At 33.3% G+C, this 22589-nt stretch overlaps 1 protein-coding gene across 2 annotated transcripts in view; it reads right to left on the bottom strand.

Moving 5' to 3' along the window:
* LOC106457115 (ski oncogene-like) overlaps positions 1-22589 on the bottom strand; it is an 81624-nt gene that overhangs the window by 24934 nt on the left and 34101 nt on the right. For both annotated transcript variants that reach the window (XM_022382927.1, XM_013916497.2), the window contains exons 2-5: positions 5170-5390; positions 4176-4259; positions 2344-2528; positions 364-584 (exon numbers count right to left, since the gene is read on the bottom strand). In XM_022382927.1, coding sequence (XP_022238635.1) covers positions 364-584; positions 2344-2528; positions 4176-4259; positions 5170-5390 — 711 coding nt within the window. The remainder of the gene's footprint in view (positions 1-363; positions 585-2343; positions 2529-4175; positions 4260-5169; positions 5391-22589) is intronic.

The raw sequence follows: 22589 nt of genomic DNA, 5'->3' as shown, positions 1-22589 counted from the left end.
ATGTTAAAAACTAATTTAACAATATTATAGTTACAATTCAATTTTCTATCTTCATTTTACTGGAACAAATATGGAAGTATCACATATAATTGTAACAACAATAAGTATGACTATATACAAAGTTAGCCTAAAAGGAATTAGACCCACTTTAAACATAACTAAATATGAGAACATAACAATTTATATTGTTGAAAAAGAAATCTCTTTTCTAAATAATCTTTTGAACATATATTAGAAAAAGTGGCAAGTTTGAGGCAGTTACCTAATTCATGGAACAGAAAAAATAGATTCAAAAAATTATATCTGACTAACAGTTATGTTAGAGACTTAACCTTAATGCTAAGACTAACCCGTAATACTAACCTCCTGCAAGCATTGATGTTTCAGAATGGTCTTAGCCAAATAAGAACAGTACTTTGAGATGATACTTTCTACCTTGGACATAATCTTCTCCTGTGCATCTGCTTGTAGATGATGAATTTGAAGTAATGTACTAAGTTCATCTAGCTCTCTACTAACATCTACACCTTCAGCTGATTGCTGATTTTCACTGGATAATGGCTGTTCCTCTGTCTTTGTTTCCACTGATTAAAAAAGAAAAGGAAGATTATATGGTGAGATTACATTGTGATGAAAAAACAAACATGTTTACACTGATTAAAGAACCACATATGGAACTGGGTTTTATTATGTTGATTTTTTTTACAAATCCTGATTGGACAAACATTATACTTAAATGTATTATTACTTATGTTCAGGCCTAATTACTTCATAATGAAATAATACAAAAGGCACATACTGTCAATGATTATTTTATCTATCAAGTTCCAGCTTACTTGGATAGAGTATTTTAGGTCTATAAAAATGACAGTCTTAATATAAGGCAAAGTGAGGAAAATTTGGAAAATTATACCGTGGTAAGTACGTTTCACTTCATACTAAGTGTATTTTTAGTAACAGACACATGATATAGTAAACTGAATTGCAACTTCAACAAGTGGATAAATAATAAGATTTTTGCCTTATTTGTTTTAATTTTATTAAAACAATGTTTTAGGTGGTGGATGATAATAAATTTGGAATAGTGCAAGGAACTTCATCTGTCTGTGGTATATTGAAGATGGCATTTTAAACTGCAAAAGGAAATGTGATGGATCTATGCTAGAAATGCCATCTTAAAATTGCTGCAGATGGATAAAGCTTGTTATGCTGTCCAAAATATTTTAATTTTGTTGTATGAAAGATGTATAATGTTTTCAAGTATATGCAAATGAAATTACTTGCAATTATAAAGAACTTCTGATTAAATGTAAATTATATATAGTTAAGATCTACAATAATTTTTAACTGTAACTTTTGAATTAATTATAGATGTTTATTTGATGAAAACATTATTATGAACTTGTTCTAGCACAAGGCTAACATACTTTTGATAATTAAAAGAATTACCAACCAATTAACCCTATGTACATGGGTGGGGGTTAAAGTGCACATGCAGAGGACCATTCAACATGGTATTTTGTATTTGATGTCAGAGTTATCAATTATTCATTTTACACTACATTGCTGATTTAGTGACAGATCATGGTAGAGAAGAGTAAATACAAGATACAATATACAGGGAAACTAAAAAAACTATAAACGTATTTTGGAGGTTTTAGAAGTTATGAAAATGCAATGCAAAATGTATGATGGACAAAAGTATTTTCATTGATTCTTCATGTGAACATTTTGCATTGCAATTTTTCAGAATATGAGTTAGACTGACATAATCAATTCACAGACATATCTTGAGTACAAATACTTTTGTAACACATCTACTATTTTGTGTACAACAGACGTGTACATTTTTCTGAAAGTTTGCCACATTTCATGTAGATATATGTTGTAAATTCAGAATTATAATCAACATTCTTTCTCCAATATGGGGTCAGTCCAACAGATTGACTTCATGCACATTAAGTTAAACGTAACAGTAGGTACAAAATACTCCTCATCTATAGTATTGTTAAGAAATAAATGAATAAGTGTAAACTAATAGTTGCAAGAGCTGCAACAAATAAACAACTAAAAATAATTCACTTTTATATATAAATAAGTATTAAGGGTCCTCAATTTCTACTTAATCAGTAAAACTATGATATGTAAAGTATAATATAAATTTGATTTACAGAATCAAATAGCAATGAATAGGACTTTTACTGTACTCTTTCCAGTACTAAAACACTCACAACCCCTATATTATTTTGGCCCATCTATCCTTAGTGAAGATGCTGAAGCAGAATGAACTAAGTTATGCATATAAAATAGTCTTACAGTTCTAACTGGAACAACTACACTCACCTTTAATTGTTTTTAAGGAAGTACTCATTGATGACAGTTCCTCTGAATCTAACAACATGCTCATACAGGAAGTGTTGTACTCCCAATCACTTCCACATGAAGGTTCTTTCTTGATTTGTTTTTGTTCTTTTGCATGTGGTGGGAACAATGATGGAGACTGTGTAGGATCATGGTGTTTTTGATAGCTACAGTTAGAATAAATAATGATTAATATCAGTTGCTTGAACCATTATCCAAAAGGCATATTTCACATTATATATTCTAAATTGTGTGTATTCTATGATTCTGCATTGATTTCAAACCCACAATAACTCTTCTATTCTCAGCAGTCTACTGCTCTACCTTAACAAAATAATCATGGGTTTATGTATACTTGAGTGGTCTTGCTAAAGATAGAAGACAGCTTGGACAGAATCATCAATCATCTTTGGTGATTATCTAGTAATAGAGCGGTAAGCTTTCCAACAGATTATAATAATTTTGGATCTGTGCAAAAAAAAAAAACCTCTAGAAATAAGTGTGTTATCAAAAGAACTATCAAGATAACCTTCAATGTAGGTGAACTACTGAGTTCAATATTCTGCCCTGTATGCCATTTTTATTTATAAATCATGTTAGAAGTTTCTAGAATTTTACCTATATAGTATCATATATATATTATAAAATTTGTATTATCTTTTTACTTATTTCATTAATCTTGTTTTAATATTTCTATGGAAATATATTTTCATCCTACTACTCTAGTCAAACAAATTTATAGATATTCATGGCTAAAAGCATGGTCATCCGCAGGAAGATGAAAGAGGGGAACCCTAGATTGGAAGAATGACAAAAATGCTAGATAAGAGAAATAAAAAGGAAATAAACCTGCAATCTTAGGAGAAGACAATAATTAGTTAAACCGATTTTAAACAGGCATCACATAAACAATTATAAATGTGGAGTAAGTAACTGCATATCATCCACACGTGTACTCAGCACAGCAAATTTAAAAGATTTTTACCAAATCATTACATGTGGATAACATATGAATCAAACCATCACTAGGTCATGAAGTATGAGTTTGTTTGTTTTTATTCTGGTGGATCCATATTACTTTACATAGCAAACACAAATAAATCTTTATATATATCAAATGCAAGAGCTTAGAATACCATCTTTGGCGTGATAATACATCTAAATATTTCCAACAGTATGTTCTATGAATGTGTTTAGCAGAATTATCTAGTATTTTGAATAAGACTTAAATGGCATGAATGACAACCTGGTTTTAACTCATTTAGCTTTGCTTATTTTTTTCTTTGGACTTTGTAAATTTGTTAGTATAAAATCACAAGTCTCTAAGTGCTTCTGAATCATACTAGAAAGATTTATCTAATTTTAGTTGTTATACGTTTTCAAGGTCCCAGCAGGGAGTTGTTCACTAAAATTCAACAATTTCCTTTTGAAATGGTTATTTTCTTCCTCCTCAAAAATGTAGTTTAAACCTTATACTTATAGCATGATTTTAAACCTTCATCTTAAATTCAGGAAAACAATGTTATGTAAGTAATAAAACCTAACTGAATCAGTGTGTAAATCTTCATCATTTTCTCAATATCACCGACTTTTAGCTTCTGGAAATACTTCACAATACCTCAAATTTAAAGACATAGTTGTTGGAGTACAATCAGCTTAAGATAATACCCAAAATTGGCATAAAAATCACGCTCACCGTCTCTTACATTTCAGCATCATTCATCTACATGTTGACTAATATAAGTGTAGCAAACATTAGATGTAATACTTGGATTACACTTAAAAGTAATAAAATTAGAAAAATAAAATCCTACTTTTCTGATTCATCTTCAGGACTACTCCTATGAATACTTGGTTCATGTTGTAATCTTTCTGATGTTAGGTAGGCTGAAGAATTGCTGCAAGTCAATAACAATAAACTTATTTCATCCCTGAGATACACGATTGAGGTGAGTAGAATAATTTCACATAAAAGTAACAAACAAAATATATTCCAAACTATAATCACGTATAATAATTTTGCATATTATTTAAATTGTTTTACACTTTTGTTTAATACATATAATAGAAATTAAAATGAAGCAGCAAATCAACTTCTTTATATTAATTGACAAGCATTTATTAACTGTCCTTTAAGTTGAGTTTAAGGGATTTTGCCAACGTAATAATTGTGCAGTATGTGAGGAAAGTTATATTACATAATCAAAGTCAAATTATATTTCAAAATACAAAGTGAAATTTATAAATTGTTAAAACAGTAACAAATATTCCAAGAAATTTCAGAACTGGCTTGCGAATCTTAAAACAATTATATGTATATATGTATACATATATATATTCATGATTAACGATAAAACAAAAGCCATTATGATTTGACCTGAAGATAACGAATAATTTGTTACACAATTTAGCACATTAATTCTTTTAAGTGACTTAAACCACCAGAATAACTTTATATTAGGAGCATAGATTCGTTACAAAATATAACACTATTCTTAATACATTATACAATTCACATAGCCCGTGTTTAATTTAACTGTAAGAAAACATCATTTCTCGAAAGAATTTAAAAGAACAAAACAATGAGTTTGAAACAAATGTTTCAAAATTACTGCTTAACCTTGCGGATCTCTCGGTGGGTCAGTGGTCATTTTACGGACTTACCACGCTAAAATTTGGGGTTCTATTTCCTGCATTGGACAGAGTACAGATAGCCCATTGTATAACTTTGCACTAAGAAAAACAGCAAGACCTGACGCTAATTGGTAAAACTAAAGTTTTAAGATATTAAAAGAATTAAAAAAGCACCTCTCTATGCAGTACGACACGTTTGGAGATAGTTGTAATAAAACTTTTGTTCCAGTAGATGCTGGCCAGGAGCTGAAGGAAGATAACACGGGCGAGGAAGCACACGTGGGCCCGGTATGGAGGTAGGCTAAGGCTGATTCCCAGGTAACGGGCAGATACGGGTATGTAAGTGATTGTTTAATTTTCGTTTTTTTCTGGAATCCCATGTCTTCGGATATCATCTAAAAATAACAATAATTATTATTATTTTAAACCGATGATGACGCTTGCAATGAACTGTAGAATGCTCATTTCCAAAAATTTTATATCAAAACAAAAAACGAACCTCTTGAACTAGGCATTGTAAATAAGGTAATGTTACTAACATACATATATCTCAGACATGGCAGAAATAACATATTTTACTGAATTGCTGTGTTTCAAAGATCATAAAATGTCTATAAACCTTTACACGAACATACAGTTGGTGATTGAGATGACACTTTTTATTTTCGTAAAATTCTGTAATTTTTCGCTTGAAAGATGAACAATAAAGAGCGTAAATTATTTTCAATACTTCGAATATAAACTTAAACGCAACATAATTTATTTTTTCGGCAAGGCACTGGAAAGAGAGGTGTAAGAAATTATTGAATCATAAAATTTCTTTACCGACACTAGCCCTTACTGGCTCAGCGGCAGGTCTGGAAGGCGTTCCGCTTAACTACAAATAAACAAACCAACACTAAATCACGGTTTTCAAGAAATCAACCCTGACAAAAACTTGAACTTACAATTCTCAGCTCATAGAGATTATTCCAGGCCAGTATCTACCACCTGAGCGTTTTGAATGAAAATCCGCTAAACTTCCATAAAACATCTGTTGAATAATCATCAACAAACCGTTTCGCAGAAGCTACCTACAGTATTATCAACAAACAAACATGTACGTGAAACGTTAGATAATCGAATTCTAAACTCTACTGTTACGTCTCCGTTCGTTAGTTAATTTTCCGTAAATTCGTTCCGACGAAACTTTAGCGACACAAGTCCTTTCTTAAATAAAACTGGTTTATTCTTTCTGAATATAACTTTACGATACACTTAATTTCAACAGTCGCTTTATAACAACGCTATGTCTCACGTGGCCAACAATATTTTGTCCGCATACATTCAATTACTCATTACACTGTTGTCCCGTCACGTTGTGAACGTCTTATATATACAAGACTAACACATATCTAGTAAATGCTAGGGCATTCTTGAAGGAACAGGTGGCGTGATACTAGTCACGTGACCTCGCTGACGCAACACTATATTATGTTTCTAGTTTTCGTGGGATGATTAAAAACAAAAATCAATTATCAAGTGTGCGCGCGCGTGTGTGTGTGTGTGTGTGTGTTTTTTAATATAATATATTACGCTTGCAATTTCATTAACATTGATGGGATATGTAACCTAATAGCAATGTTGTAAATGTACAAAACGTTCTAACTATTTCATTAAGCCCTCCAACCCATACTCTCTTTCGATGACGACGGCTTGAATGGGTAATGAAGAAAACTTTTAATATAAGTTTAACATAACAGCAAGTACCTGATGATGACAGAACCTTGTTGAAACGTTGTACATTTGCTGTTATGTTAAACTTATATTAAAGTTTTTCTTCATTACCCATTCAAGCCGTCTCCAACCATTATTAGTCTCAAAGTGGGTTCCTCGTCATCGAATTTGAATTCTAACTATTTATGTTTCCTGTCCTAACAACCCATTATTTGATTCAACCAGGTGTGAGTTGGATACTGTAAAATATTATCACTGAACACTCTATCCAAGTATCTTTTAAAGTTTTTTAACCCCCAAATTACCGACGGGATCCAGGTATTGCATGATATTAAATACTTTCTTGTTTTTGCTTCTTACAACACCCAGCAGGGGTTAAACTGGGGCGGAACAGTCCGAAACGGCGCGTTACCTCTTGGAGATTCAATCCATCAGCCTTCCCGGTCTTCTTTACTAGATTTTTGCTGTAATTCTAAAGTACTTGTGGTAATGCACACAAATGAATAATGTACAAAACCGTTTATTATTTGAATATGTTTTCAGGGAGTAAACGTCCTCTGTTGTACCACGCTGTAATCCAAGCTGCTACAACAAAGTAGATTGCAAAAGATCCGAATTTAACCAATGGCACTCGGCGTAAAGAACTAGGCAAAAAACTGGGTAAATTCTCTCATATTATATATATAAAAATACAGAGGATACCATCTATAATTAGTGTGATTGACTGTAGCATTTATGGTACCTTTGTGATTAACCGAAGTATTTGTGGTGCTTTTATTTACTATTTTTTGGCCCCTGGTGGGAGAGCGGTACGATGCCAAAATCCGGAGTTCAATTCCCCCGCGTGGACACAGCAGATAGTTCAATGGGGTTTTGCTCAAAAAACAAACAAAAATATTTTTTGTTCGACCGAGTAACCAACAAAGTTATATACTCATACATGTAATTTGCATTGATAGTTCAGAAAAACTTATTTAAAAAGCCGATGAAGTCGACTCTATCGCTAATTCTAAGGAATAAACATTTCTTCCACATTCTTTCCTGCTTAGATCTCGTGAGTCGCTAAGTATAGCCGGAAACTTGATATGCATATACTTACCGAAATTTTAATAATATTCGTCAGGAACGCTTTTTTTGGAAGGTTTTCTTCTGATTAAGGAAGAGATTATTTTCGATTAAACCAATATCTTTCTCCAGAGAATTATACAAAAAAAATTATTACTTAGCAGCCACAGATTTTAGTGTACTGAACTGAAGATAATGAAGGATTAGAAACCCTCGTAGCAACCGACTGTCATACAGTGATGGAAACTAATTACAAACTTCATTACTATGTTTACTAAGTTAAAAAATAAGTCACACTTCTTTTAAACTTACTAATGAGGTTTGTAGGTAATACCGGATATTTCTGACATGCAGGTTATATTAATAAGCATTTAGTGTTTGAAACAGAAACCTTTACTTAGCGTTAGTAAAAAACAGCACAGAATGAAACAAAAGAACACGTAACAGTTTGAGTTACATTAAATTTCAAATGTTTAAATATACTTTGGATTAGGGTTAAAACGACATTTATGTAAATTTTAAATAACACTGGTGTTAAAACAAAACCAAAGTTTAATGGTACGTAATAAATATTTAAAAATTAAACTGGATACATCTTCATATACTAAATTATTGAGCAAGTATTTCATTGTATTAAGGGACTGGAGGCAGTCTCATTTGTGAATATTTATTGTGTACCATTAAACTTTGGTTTTCTTTTAACATCTGTGTTATTTTTGGGGGTTACTGTTTCTTTTTTTCTCTTCTTCAACTTAAAATTACGACTAGAAAACACGTCTTAGAAAAGAAAAAAGAAGTTGCTGACATAGACTCACATCCATTAGTTACCGAGTTAGGATATAACTTCTCAGACTGAAGAAGAACTACTAGTACATGCTACTTTCCACTTTATACCTTGGAGGTCAAGTATGTGTATGTGTTATATTTGCCTATTTGGACACGCTCCAAGAGGTTTGAGGTAAAAAGACAAACAAAAAATGCGTTGATAACAATTTAACGGTGCGTACTGAAGTTGGAAGTGTTTGAAATCATATGCGTGAAAACAAGCGGGGTTACAAATTATTCTGTTTCCTTACCTCAGAGCTTAGTATTTTGGGACACATATATATTTACTCGTTGTTTCGTGGTTCCACACTTTAATTTACCTTATGGCTTATCTCTTAAACGTTTCCTCTTTCATAGAATTGACTTTCCTACAAAGTGTAAAAACCATAAATTTTGACTTATAAAAATGAATTATTGGGTCTTTTCAGTTTGGCGCCCACCAACAGATCGTTTGGAAAATAACAGTAATGCAATAAAATAAAATAATTAACAATGAAACATCATATGATATTTATTTAGCGAATTCTGCAATATTAAACAATATTTCTTGAATAAATCTTCATCTTTGTTTCTATTTCTCCATATAAATTCACATAGATAAGAGTCAACCATTTGGCGATGAGTTCCGCATTGACGCTTATTTCTTCGCTTCAAATTAAACTGTGCCACATACTTTCAATATTTTGGGTATGACTGCTAGTTTCATTATGCCAGACACATGCGCGTCCTCAACCCTTGTAAGAATGTCATTTTTGTACTGTTGGTAGGCGCCAAACGGAAAAGATCCGAATTATTTGTATATGTTTTCTGTTGACAATCAATAAAAACGAGACAGGCATGTTAAAAGCATGATATCTTGCTACGATATGTGTGTGTCTTAATCTGAAAAACAGAAACGTTATATATTCTAAATCTTCAAATTGAAATCAAATTCTTAATAAATAAAACTCGTGTACTGATATAAATATAGATAAGAAACGTAAAGGTTTAAAAAAAATGTGTATCCGAAGTCTTAATTGTTTGTTTACCTGAACAATACCTTACTGTACAAACAATGCCTACATGGCCAAGCCAGAAATCCCTTTGGCTTAGGCATATCTGTGGCTGCATTCCCTCTGGTTATAGTTGCTCGTCTATACCTGTACCCTAGAGGATGGGAGGTTAGAGGGGTCCTCTGGCCTGTCCATTTAACACACTTATCATATAAGATGCCGTTTAGGATCAAAATATAAATACTGTCAATAAGGCTAGGTATTATAGAAAGTTATATGATTTTAGCTGCTCATTATCAAAACGGCTCCACGCTCTGTAGACTGCAAAAATATAACATAACGGCACAAAAAAATACTAATTCTTATTACAAAAAATAAAATCTGTCAATCGCCAAACGATTTTACTCGCTCTAAGCAAAGCATTAATAAAATAAATTATTAACACTAGAATTGTAATAAGTCAAATGAGAAAATAATGTCTGTCGGTATCCTCGATATTTACTACATGGCTTAGTTAAGAAGGGCTGCAAGGTGCATTTACAAGCTCAATACTGCAAATTAAAGTTTCAATTGCCATCGTCTGCTCCAAATCTACGAAGTTGGATTAGATCTCCGATCGATTATAAATAACCGAACCAATTTGTGCGTAGAGGTTCAGCGAAAATCGACTTGCGAAACAGAAATAAAAACTTCAATCTGTAAACTTAATATATTAAAAAAAAATGTGGAAAAGAATATATCAAGTCTTACTGTCTCCTTTGTATCTACAGCACGATGTATTTCTAACGCAGTCACGCGACGTTAAGTTATCAATATTTCTTTTACTGATTGCTGCAATGCAAATAGATCTTTCACGCCCCAGAAAATTACTTTCCTTTGAGTGTCCAATATTATATATATGTATGTGTGTGTGTGTGTGTGTGTTTGTGTGCGTGCGTGTACACACACACACACACACCAAAATATCAGTTTGTCTGTCTGCTCAGTATTGTAAATGTATACCAGAAGATTGGTTCCCTATTTTATAATATAAATATACACCAGAATATTGGCTCATATTCTAAATATGTAACAAAGGATCCTTTATGTTCTCTCTGTTCTAAATATATATTAGAAAATTGGTTCCCTTTGTACACCTAGAACAATGAACCTACATATTTTATGAGTACGTAAAATCAATTTTTATCATTTTCGATATCACTATTCACTCGCTTAATTAACAGAACAGAAAATCGGTATGGATAATTGTTTTTAGCTGCGGCTCATAGAATGGTTCTGAGTTTGTTCTTTTTTTTTTTTCAAGCACAAACTTTTAGCTCATACCTCCATCATGTCTTGACCTATTTGAGATCTAATTACAGCTTTGGACTCAGGAGGTCAAACCCTTTCGATTGATGTACTGACCACGCCAAAGGGGCCTAGGTCTCACAAATTAATTTACTCTAATCCTGCCTAAAAGAATTTCAAGTGCCGCGGCTATTGAGGATCTCCTCTTGTTATATCTGCGTTCAGAGTTTTAAACGAAAAATGGTTAAATGTATATACATATATAAGCAAATTAACAAACTTATATTATTACCCATAATTGCAGGTTGCAGAAAATGCATATATAGCACAAGAAAATTATCAAAATAAGAGCTGTATAGATTAAACTACAAGGTTGCCCGAAAGTAACAGGGGCTCTAGAATATGGTACTATGGTTTCTGTATTAACTGAAGACGCATCAGAACCCTCGTATTTCTGGACCACCATGTAGATTAAGATAAATAATGTGTTTGTTGTTAAGCATAAAGCTACACAATGGGCTACCTGGATATCGAAACCCGGATTTAAGCGTTATAAGCCTATGGGCATACAGCTAAGCCACTTGAGGGGGGGGGGATAAAGATTTAAAGTGTAAAGATTACCCAAACTTAAGTATTCAAATATAGATTTACCAGAAAATTCTTGATAAAAAGTTAAGGTCTCCATGTTTCAGTACAAAATTATCAGTCAACAGCTATATATATTATGGACATAATTTATTTTTATCCTTTTTAACTGACCTTTTTATCAAATACAACATGAACGTCTTTAGAAGGTATTTTATACTATCCATTAACTCAAACTGAATGTTCTGGCACAACCGATCTTCTTAGGAGGATTTCTTCATTTATTTATTACTACTTGTTTAAGGACGAGATATTTTTACATCTCTATGTCAAGTAAATGTTAGAGAACCCCTCACCGTATAAGACAGTTTAAAACTACGACACAGAAACCTAGGAGAACATTCCGGACAACACATAAAGTTATACATTCAGTTATTGCAGAGGCACAAGTGAGAGGACAAAAGAAACTACATCCCATGTTTGATGAACGTACGTTGAATAATCTAACAATTATGCAAACATTTGATTAACACTCTCCATTTTGTTTAATAATAGTACATTACAAATCATTCCAAAAGAATTGGCATTTTACAATTAGATTACACTAGTACGGAATGTGATAATAAATAAGTCAAAACTCCTGTCATGAAGGCGATAAAAATGAGACAGATTACAAAGAAAAAATGACAGGCCAAGATGGATTCACGGTAATGAATTCCGGTACTTTGCTTAGCAAGCCTAGAGTTTTGATCAGTGCCCAGGGGCTGACAATGTTACAAAAAACGAAAAATCAATGCATGATTAATTATCTACTAACACTAGGAATGGTACTTCGAAGCGACACAGCCTATTATTACTTTTTTTTTTTTTTTTTTTTTTTTTACGGCTGGAGAAAAGTACAAATCTCCTCTTCAGACCTGGCAGGGTGGAGACATATCTTACAGTGTCACCTTTGTCAGATAGATCATCCATCTTCCAAGAATTAACGGCACGCAGACTTGTGGGAAGGACAAGAACACACTCCTCCCAGAAAACCTAACAACCAAGCCAGTCGGGTTAATGACACTTCAAACCACGCTTCTGGTTTGAGATATGGTTGAACACCACCAGACAAACTGACTTTTTTATTCTTTCATTCTGCTTCTCTAAAGGGGTAGACTTACCCGTTACGTTCCATTCTACAAATTGACACCCACTGATATCTCTGTATAATCTGCGTTGTTTTTTTGTTACACTTCTTAACATCCTCTTTCTGAAGTTTGCATATTTTTAAGCAGGTACAATTTTTGTATTTTATTATAGCATTCAGGCAAAATTTGTAATTCTTACGTACGTTAAAATATTTAAAATAATGAATAATACAAAGACTACATGGATAATGCATATCGTTTTCAAAATACCGTATGCAGCGAACGTTACTTTTAATACAAACATTTAATATTGTGCTAGTTACTTTAACTTTGGGTCACACACAAAAAAAAGGTCAAATGCAAAATGTTTCGTTTTATCTTTATATTACCACGCACGGGTTGGCCTTGTGGTAAAGCTATGGATTTCGAAGCTGGGTTCGAATTTCTGCGATACCATGAAATATTCCCGGTAATTTAAACTATGAGTGCGTTATAAGAGTGACAGCCAATATCTCAGCGTGGATGGCGGGTTTTATGGTACTGCCTACTGACTGCCTTCCTTCTAGTCAGTTGTTTAAAATCATGGACAGTGGCATAAGACACAAAATACATGTCGTTATAAGTATGTACCTTATTTGATCGGAAGTTATTATTATATTATCCGAAATATAAAATATATGGTTTTCATTCACAACGAAATACCAGTCATATCAATTTCAACTTGAGCCACATCTCTCTCGGGTCCAAATTCTATATGTGACAAAACTTGTGTATATACATATGTGCGGACGTCGGTACAAGATATGCGTAAAGATTAAATCGCAAACTATTTACATTATTTAACATCATGAAAAACGCTCAAAATATTTCGCAAATTATTACACTTTTCCTAATCTCACGTAGTTAAAATCCAGCTCAGCAGAACATTTCTTTAGTGGTGATATAATGGTAAGTCTTCTTTAGATTTGAGGTCGACTAACTCCTTCAAGTCATTACCCACGATAAGGGAAGGTTAAGTTGTTATGCTTTCTAAAAGTCTATATCGATATACAACATAGAGAGAAATAGTCGCAACGCTTCGACGAAACACTTTAAAAACTTTGAATTTTTTTCAAAAGTCCCGAAATTCTTCTACGTGTCTTCTACGAACATATAGCTGAAATCTATTGTGTAACGAAAGAATTAAGGTTGAACTTCAGCAATGTTTACCATCTATATAGTACTTGTATAAGTGTATACTTAAACACTGTAATTCTTGGCCCCAAAACAAAGGTAATAAAATCAAATTTGAAATGTAGATACACTTTTGGTTGGCAGTTCGGAGCACTTACTAGTGATAATAGATGGCGCCACTTAAATGATATTCAAATTGTTAAGATAAAATACATACTATAACATTAACAGTTAGTTACCTAGACCCTCAACATCGTAATTACCCGAGATAAAATATTTAAAAAAATATGCTAGAAAAATGCTAAACCATTGAAATTTTATATGATTGCAAAATATATTTGGTTGATTGCATGACAATTACTTAGCAACTTACCAGACTTAAAGTGTTGCTCTTATGTATTTTGAGAAAATTGTGATCATTTGAATATTTTGCCTACCAGCAGCTGATAGTTTTTACAGACATATTCAGTGTCGGAAGTAAGTACTAAAATATGATCAATACTTGGAACCGTCGGCACTTAGCGACAACATACAATTGTGTTTGTTTTCCTCAGTTCTGTAAGTACTAAAACATAAATGTACAGAAACTTTTGATTTCCAGTTTTTCTAAAAGAACAAAGATTGGTATTTATTTTATCAAACTGTATGGAAACGCAACGCGATACGTAGACTAAATAACCAGATCAGAGAGCCCCTGAGTGCAACACAGCCATCTGTAACTTTGAACTGCTGATCAGGTGGAGGATAACTAATCAGTAACATCCGCAGCTTATGCAACTACACATTTACTTTCACGGCTATAGTGGCCCAACAGCTGAAGATGCGGATAGTGTTCAACGGCATATCGTGGTTCGAGCCTTGGACTTCCAGACCCACAACCGGGCACGCTAATCACTAGGTCATGACCGACCCAAATAAAGTCTAAAACAAAAGTACGAACTTATGCAAAGAGTTGATATTAACAAATTTATACATAATGACATCATATCGCCCAGGCCACACTCCGCTTGATCTATCATCAGGCAGTCGAGCCTCGTGTTTTTACGCATATTTGTAAAATGCTACACAAGGGCTATCTGCGCTAGCCTTCCCTAATTTTGAACTGATAGACTAGAGGAAAGGCAACTAGTCAACAACAACAAACGCCAATTCTTGGGTTACTCTAATAGTGAGATTGGATTGTCACTCTTATAATGCACCGAAGAGAGTGTGCGATTTTGTAGCGATATGATACGAACCATGAACCCTCAGATTAACAGTCTGATACGTTAACCACTACACCACACCTGGTTCTTAGACTAGTGAAAAACTCAGTAACCAAAAACGATATTTTATCGACAAACAAAAAACACCCCATAGCTTCTACTCCTAGCGAAATAAAATGTGAATATATTTTTCCAAGCAAAAGCCACTGATTTTGTGAAATCGCCATGGAAAACAGCTCTCAGGAGAGAACCGCTCCTACCTTTACTGTTCACAGAGGTTTCTGAAGAAAACTAGCATATTAATTGTTAGTTCCTGCTAAAGTACAGAACACGGTCTCTTTTATGGTTATTTTCATTCTTATTATTTTATTTAAGACACTTTACAGAAATGTAAAATAAATACCGGTTGAAATATATTTCGGTCTGTCTGTCTGTCTGCTTCCATCTATCTATTATCATTTATACATTCCTACTTGACATGATTCAATGTCTTATGCAATGGCTGAATCAGAGATTTAGGTAGCAAATACTTAGTGTTGCATTTTATGTGAACACAACGAATCCCCAAGGACTAGCCCTTCTGTTAACTTTTATTTATGGTAGGGGTCTGTCATTTCATATATTTTTTACATTAGAGGTGTTTCTATATAAGTAGGGTAAATGGAACATGCACGTTCGTGTGAATAAGAGACTTTATTTAGAATAGTAGGTCATCACATATAAATTATTATATAAATAAACGAAAAACTTCAGTTCTTGAGATTTGTCTGATTGAGAGTAAGTTGTAGAATTTAAAGTGGAATAAAGTGTGATCCTTACTATCGTAGCGTCAAAGTATCACAATACTACTATGCCCTAATCTATCTTAATGAAGTAATTCTCTATATCAAGTGTAAAACCTGACATTATCTTGTAGAGTAATCAACGTAATACCAGGTGACATACGTATACCCAAACTTTCTTTAGACTCCATGCCTTGTTTTGTACCCAATTAAAGAAAACCGCTTTCTTACAAATTAATTTGTTTTGATTTAAGTTTTGACAATATCAGCTTTATTGTAATGTCTTATTACAAGTAACTTCTGATCAAAGTAAGATAAGAACTTGTTTGTTTGTTTTAAAATAAATCCAGATTGGCATATCTGCTGTGTCCATCGTGAGGAATCGAACCCCAGATTTTAGAGTTGTAAGTCTGTAAACTTACTGCTGACCCACTGGGGGACAAGATAAGAACTCAAGATTAACCTGGTAATTAATGTAGCAAATTTAATATATCGCTTTAACTAGGAGTATGAAATATTATAAAACAAACAAATAATGATCAGAATGATTTGAATCGTCATTTGGATACCCTCGAGATTGAGCCAGCATGGGATATTTTATTTAGTCCTAAATCCATATACTAGGCTAACAATGCAAGTTTAGCATTTAATATTTTCCTATTTTCAGAAGATAATTATTCAAAGTGCTGCTGTTAGACATCTGATTGATTTTAGCACATATGGAAAGGACTTTATAAAAGAAGAACACCAGTTCAGTAATTATCATTTTCTTTGAACGCTTGGTTTCTCGTTTTCATTATTTTTGTTTCACATTTATGTAACCTTTTCAGTAAGTTTCAGTTATACCTGGAGATTCATTTCGTTTTTTTTAGTACTTACATCTTATTTATGATATTCCATTTCATATCATTTCGCTTCAATCACAACTCAAAAACATATACACTGGGAATCGTTAGAAAAAAAAAACGATTGGACAAAATCGTATCTTTATGCGTAGGTTGTATGTTCTATTATAAGTGCTGTATATACTGAATGTATGCAATTATACAGTATTGAAACTTGCCCGTGCCTAAGAGTCAGGATGTGTAAGTAAGCTTTGCAGGAGAAGGCGCCCGCCAAGACATAAAAAGATTACTTGGCGCCGGTTACCATGACAACTGTCATATAACTCGCGTGTCAGGCGACTGTCTATGTATAGATTGTGAAGAGAAGACGATAGTAACTGGCACGACACTTGTTTCTTGATCATAGTAAACACGGTTTTGGCTTTACAGTCCTTGAATCAATACAACAACGTCGATATGAAATAAACTACAGGTGTGAATTAGTTATGAAGATAGTTTTTGGAAATTACAGAAAACCCCATGAACTTTGTGCTCACTTTAACAATGTCCTTACAGACCTGTATCTCTCTCTTACTTTTACTTTTTAATACGTATCACAAATAACGGTAACCAAACTGTCGACCTGTATTAGCGTCCAACAAAATGGCACAGGAATAAACACAGTTGTCATTCTGATCAAACGTACACAAATCAGGACTAAAAATGAACCCAGGAAATAATATAGCTGACGCTGGACAACAAAAATTTGCTACTAGAGAATATTGAAGTGATTCGGGGTAATTTTACGGCGTTGATTTCAAAAATGTAGTCAGAAGTTGTCCATCATCTCTAGATTTTGAGTTATTATATTATCCCAATATTTTATCAGCACTATGTGAAACACCATGCAATCAACTCAGTACAGTAGATTTATGCTGGGAAATTAAGTTTGCTTGGACAGTTTAATGGGTAAAAGACATACATTTTTGATAACTTCAAACACTGACTGTAGTGTATTGTATTGGTGTAACATGTCAAATATATTGTTCACATATGCTAATTGTTCTCGAAATAATTGTAGCGAATTGTACCACTTTTTCTTCATTCCCACTCTCACCTGCTCCGCCTGGGAATCACGAAACCTTCAGTTGGTTAGAATATTCGAGAAGTCTCTCGACTGAGCATAAATGGGGAGGAATCAGATGTCTCTCTCTCAGTTGCCTCTCACACACTCATTTGATCACTTCGCCTCGCTCCACGCACAGTCAAAACAAAGTCCGATCTTCTTACTCGGACCATACCAGCGATATAATCAAATTCTGCAAAACCTTTTTTTTAATCTTTTAAATTCTAGTTCTGTAAACATCAATTCTTTTCTATTTTTTTAGAAAATCACTTGGAATGTTGGCTGCTCCTAGTTCAAGTAAAGTCTGAAGGGAAATAATCACCCAAACAGTTTCTGCAAAATTTATAGAGTATATATTACAGTTTGATGAAGGAAAAAAACATCACACACAAGATAAAGATAGCTTACTACCATTACTTTCAGTGTAAAATTTGTGACCAAGAAAAACAATTGGCTCCACATTTGTGCTGTACAGTTTGCACATCTGGTTTAACACATTTGCTGAATAAGAAGAGAGCAAGTGTGTCATTTGCAGTTCCCATGATATGGCATGAACCCAAAGATAATCTAACTGACTGTAATTTTTGCATGACAAATGTTACTGGATATTCAGGCAAAACTAAACAATACATTAAATATTCAGACATTGCGTCTGCAATGAAACCAATACCTCATGAGGATGGTCTTCCAGTGCCATATCCACCAACGAATCGAGAAACAGAAGAGTTATCCTGCAAAGAAGATAATGAATCACCTTCATCTAGTAATTCTACTCCTGTGGCAACTCAACATAAACTGCTTCATCTGATCACACAAGAAGAACTAAATGATCTGATTCGTGACTTGTCTCTATCAAAGCAGCATGGGGAAACTTCTTGGCTCTCATTTAAAACAATGGAACTTATTAGCTCCAGGAACAAGAGTTTCAATTTACTAAAGTCACCATCAAAATATTGCTTCTTACTACAGCATGCAAAATACTTTGTGTTTCTGTACAAATGTTGATGACAAATAAAAGAATTAGGTACTAAACATCATCCTCAAAAATGGAGACTTTTTATCGATCCAAATAAAGTTAGTCTGAAAGCTATACTTTTACACAGTGGGAACACTAAACCATCCATTCCTGTTGCTCATGCTGTGAACATGAAAGAAACTTATCAAAGCAAACAGATTATATTTGAGGCCATCAAATATAATCAACATAAGTGGAACGTATGTGGTGATCTAAAGGTTATTGCCCTCCTGCTAGGCCTGCAGAGTGGGTATACCAAATAGTGTTGCTTTTTGTGTCTCTGGGACAGCCGAGATGATAAAAATCATTTCAAAAAGAAGAAATGGCCAGTGAGAGAGAATTCCATACTAGGAAAACAGAATATATAATATCAACATTTAGTGAATCCTCAAAACGTGTTTCTGACCCCACTTCATATTAAACTGGGACTCATGAAGAACTTTGTAAAAGTAATGAACAAAGATGGTAATTATTTCAGATACCTGTCTGACAAGTTTCCAAAAATCAGTGAAGCAAAAATGAGAGGAGGTATCTTTGTTGGGTCACAGATTTGGGAAGTGCTAATGGATGATGATTTTGAAACAGTACTCAATTATAAAGAACTTGCTGCCTGGAAATCATTCAAGGTGGTTGTCAAAAATTTCGTAAGAAATCACAGAGATGAATTTAAACTATGATTATTGATGGTATGCCTGAGAACTACAGGAAAATGAGATCTAGGATTTCACTAAAGATGCATTTCTTACACTCCCATTTAGGTTTCTTTCCAAATGATCTAGGTGCAGTGAGCGATGAGTATGGTGAGAGCTTCCACCAAGATATTTCTACAATGTAACAGCATACCAAGGACGATGGAATCCTGCGATGATGGGAAATTACTGTTGGTTTTTACAGCGTGAAACTGAGAACATACATAAAAGGTGCAACAAGTCAAGCAGGTATTTTGTAAAAAAACAAAAAAACAAATAATGCCATGATGAAAGTTTTGAACATAGTATATAATGTATATAATCTTATTATACTCGTTGCTTTTTTAAACTGATCTTGCTATTGTGTATTGTTTTTGACCATTGTTACATGCAATTTTCAATGAATAAATAAATTTATTAAAGTAAAAGTTATTTTCACGATATATAAGAATATTTTGAATATATCTATCATAACTCGAAAACTAGAAGTGATCAGTAATTTTCAACATGATTTTTTGAATCAGTATCGTCAAATTACACAGAAACGGTTGCATTTGTTTTCTAGTAGCAGAGAAGAAGAAAAAGTTTGTTGCCCAGTGTAATCTAATATACTCCTAGCTCGATCGGTCTGTAATATCAAAAACAAAAACTTGTAATGATTATCATGCGTTAATCAGTTTGATACCTTCGCGGTTCGATATTTTTGGCCTCAATGATCAATAAAATAAAACCAGCTTTAAAAGAGTGAATGCTTAACACGTTCAAACATACACGGTTTGTAAAAACAGCAAAATGTTCGAATACTTTAAAGAAATAACTAACTGCCTTTCAAGTCATGTGGAAATTATACCTAGTTCAAGTACAACAAACATACGTACAATGATAATATATCACCGGTTACCCAGGCATGCACAAACAGATTGTACATATGGGCTAAGGAGACCACGGCCCCTTACATTTCTTACTTAGAGGGGCCAGTATATCGTTTAGCCAATCACTTTGCACTATGAAAAAAAAAAAGTTTTTATTTAAGTTTTAAAATATTCTCTCTTTTATTGGTGATCATAGACGTAAAGAAGTTTCGATATAACCGTTCGCTTTAGGAAAATGAAACCGAAATATGAACGTAACATTTATCTATTAAGCGAAAAGATCAGATTGTCTTATCTAAGTGACACGAACGGAATTATACACACTAATATTTATTGTTCTGTAATCTTGACAGGTTTATGATAAGATTCAAATAACTTATCATTCTGTTAAAGCAAATATTTCTCTGTTCAGATTTAAACCGAAAAGCCGCCCTAAGTATGACTTTATTTATAACCTCTATTGTCCATCTCGTCAGAAACATCACATTAACCACAACGTACATCTCTTATTTTTTATTCAGTAAGTAATTATTATCGTTTATCTTTTGCTGGAATTATGAACATCTTATGATTATATATATATATTTATTTTAGATTTTTCATGCAACTGCATCACCACCACCACCATACAGGCCTGGGGCCTGGCTACAACAAAACCACTGCAGTTGCAAACTTAAAGTAAGGCTCTGATATTTTAATCTTCTAATTTGAGTACATTTACTCTTAAATATACAGTTATAACTTGTTAAGTGAATAGGTGGAACTGTTAACGTGCATCTGGGATTTCATGGAATTTACACCTAAAGAGCATTCCTATTAATAGTTATAAATACAATTTCTTTCAGATTCTCTCAGAACTTCAATACACAAATTAAAGACTAACATATGGTTCACCGGATACTTTATCTGTTGATTTAATTAACCAGGTGATTGAGGCAATTTTTTTTTTTTTTAGATTTCATAACCAATAAGTTAAGTTTAGAGCGAATTAGTTTCTCTGATATCGACTTCTATAAAGGACAGTTAAAAGGATCATGTTTATCGGAGCGTTGCTACAATGGAAGGATACACAGATTTGAGGTTTACCCTATGGCTTTTACCACAGTAGCAGAAGTAATACGAGACTCAGGGTAAAGTAAAATACTTTATATTTACCTATTTAAAGAATGTTACTAGAAGTAAGAGCTACCTTTGTGTTTTATAACCTAGAAATACACTTTTAATGATCGTTATACACAGATCTATTCGTCCAACATCGTTCTCCCTCACAGCTTTTTTTACCCTTTTTATCAATACATCATAACAATGTTTAACAAGCTTCACAAGTACATCATAACAGTGTTTAACAAACTTCATGGGCCCGGCATGGCGAGGTGGTTAGGGCGCTCGACTCGCAATCTGACGTTCGAATCTCCTTCACACTAAACATGCTCGCCCTTTCAGCCATGGGGGCGTTATAATGTGACGGTCAATCCCACTATTCGTTGGTAAAAGAGTAGCCCAAGAGTTGGCGGTGGGTGGTAATGACTAGCTGCCTTCCCTCTAGTCTTACACTGCTAAATTAGGGACGGCTAGCGCAGATAGCCCTCGTGTAGCTTTGCGCGAAATTCCAAAACAAACAAAACAAACACAAAGCATGACCGAACTACAGTTGACAGTCGCTCATAGTATGGAAGTTTTTCGTAGTGTGAGGTTATATGTTTGTATTTCACAAAACAAAATATCACTGAATAGTAAGCATTTGTTTTTGAGAGGTGGTAATCTTGTAGAAAATGTTTCGTTATTTACACATGATCAATAAAATAAATTGAAAACGGACTTACTTACAAGAAATTATTGATCTTATGGATTTTTTATTTAAAAGAAGAAAAAAACGTAAGCATTATATTCCATGTTTTCAAATAACTAAATTGATAATAAACTATTTAAACCTACGAATGCTTCTGTAAAAGTTGGCTTATTTTATTAGTCATTCTTGGTGTTTCTTTCAATTCCAGATCAACTAAGTCGGAAATTTCTTCGTTAAAACTTAGACTAAACTAAATTATATTACTTTCAATATCCGAAGTCAAAATGATCAGAATAAAATACGAGTCTACTGTTTCTTCCAGAGAAAATTAGAGAAGAAAAACTGGAAATGAATATTAGCTCAAACTATGTCCTGAAGAAGTTGTTTTACAGATTATGAAAACTCAAAATTACTTTTTATTGTACTTTCACTCTGATGAAAGACTGCAACAATTGAACCATAACACTAGATAAACCCTTGTTACCAGTTCCTTTCTAAACAATTTGGTTTAACTCTGAT

Source organism: Limulus polyphemus, unplaced genomic scaffold (assembly GCF_000517525.1).
Source record: "Limulus polyphemus unplaced genomic scaffold, Limulus_polyphemus-2.1.2 Scaffold293, whole genome shotgun sequence".
Classification (NCBI taxonomy): Eukaryota; Metazoa; Arthropoda; class Merostomata; order Xiphosura; family Limulidae; genus Limulus; species Limulus polyphemus.
The sequence above is the reverse complement of the archived record's forward strand: the minus strand, read 5'-3'. Positions and strand labels throughout refer to the sequence as shown.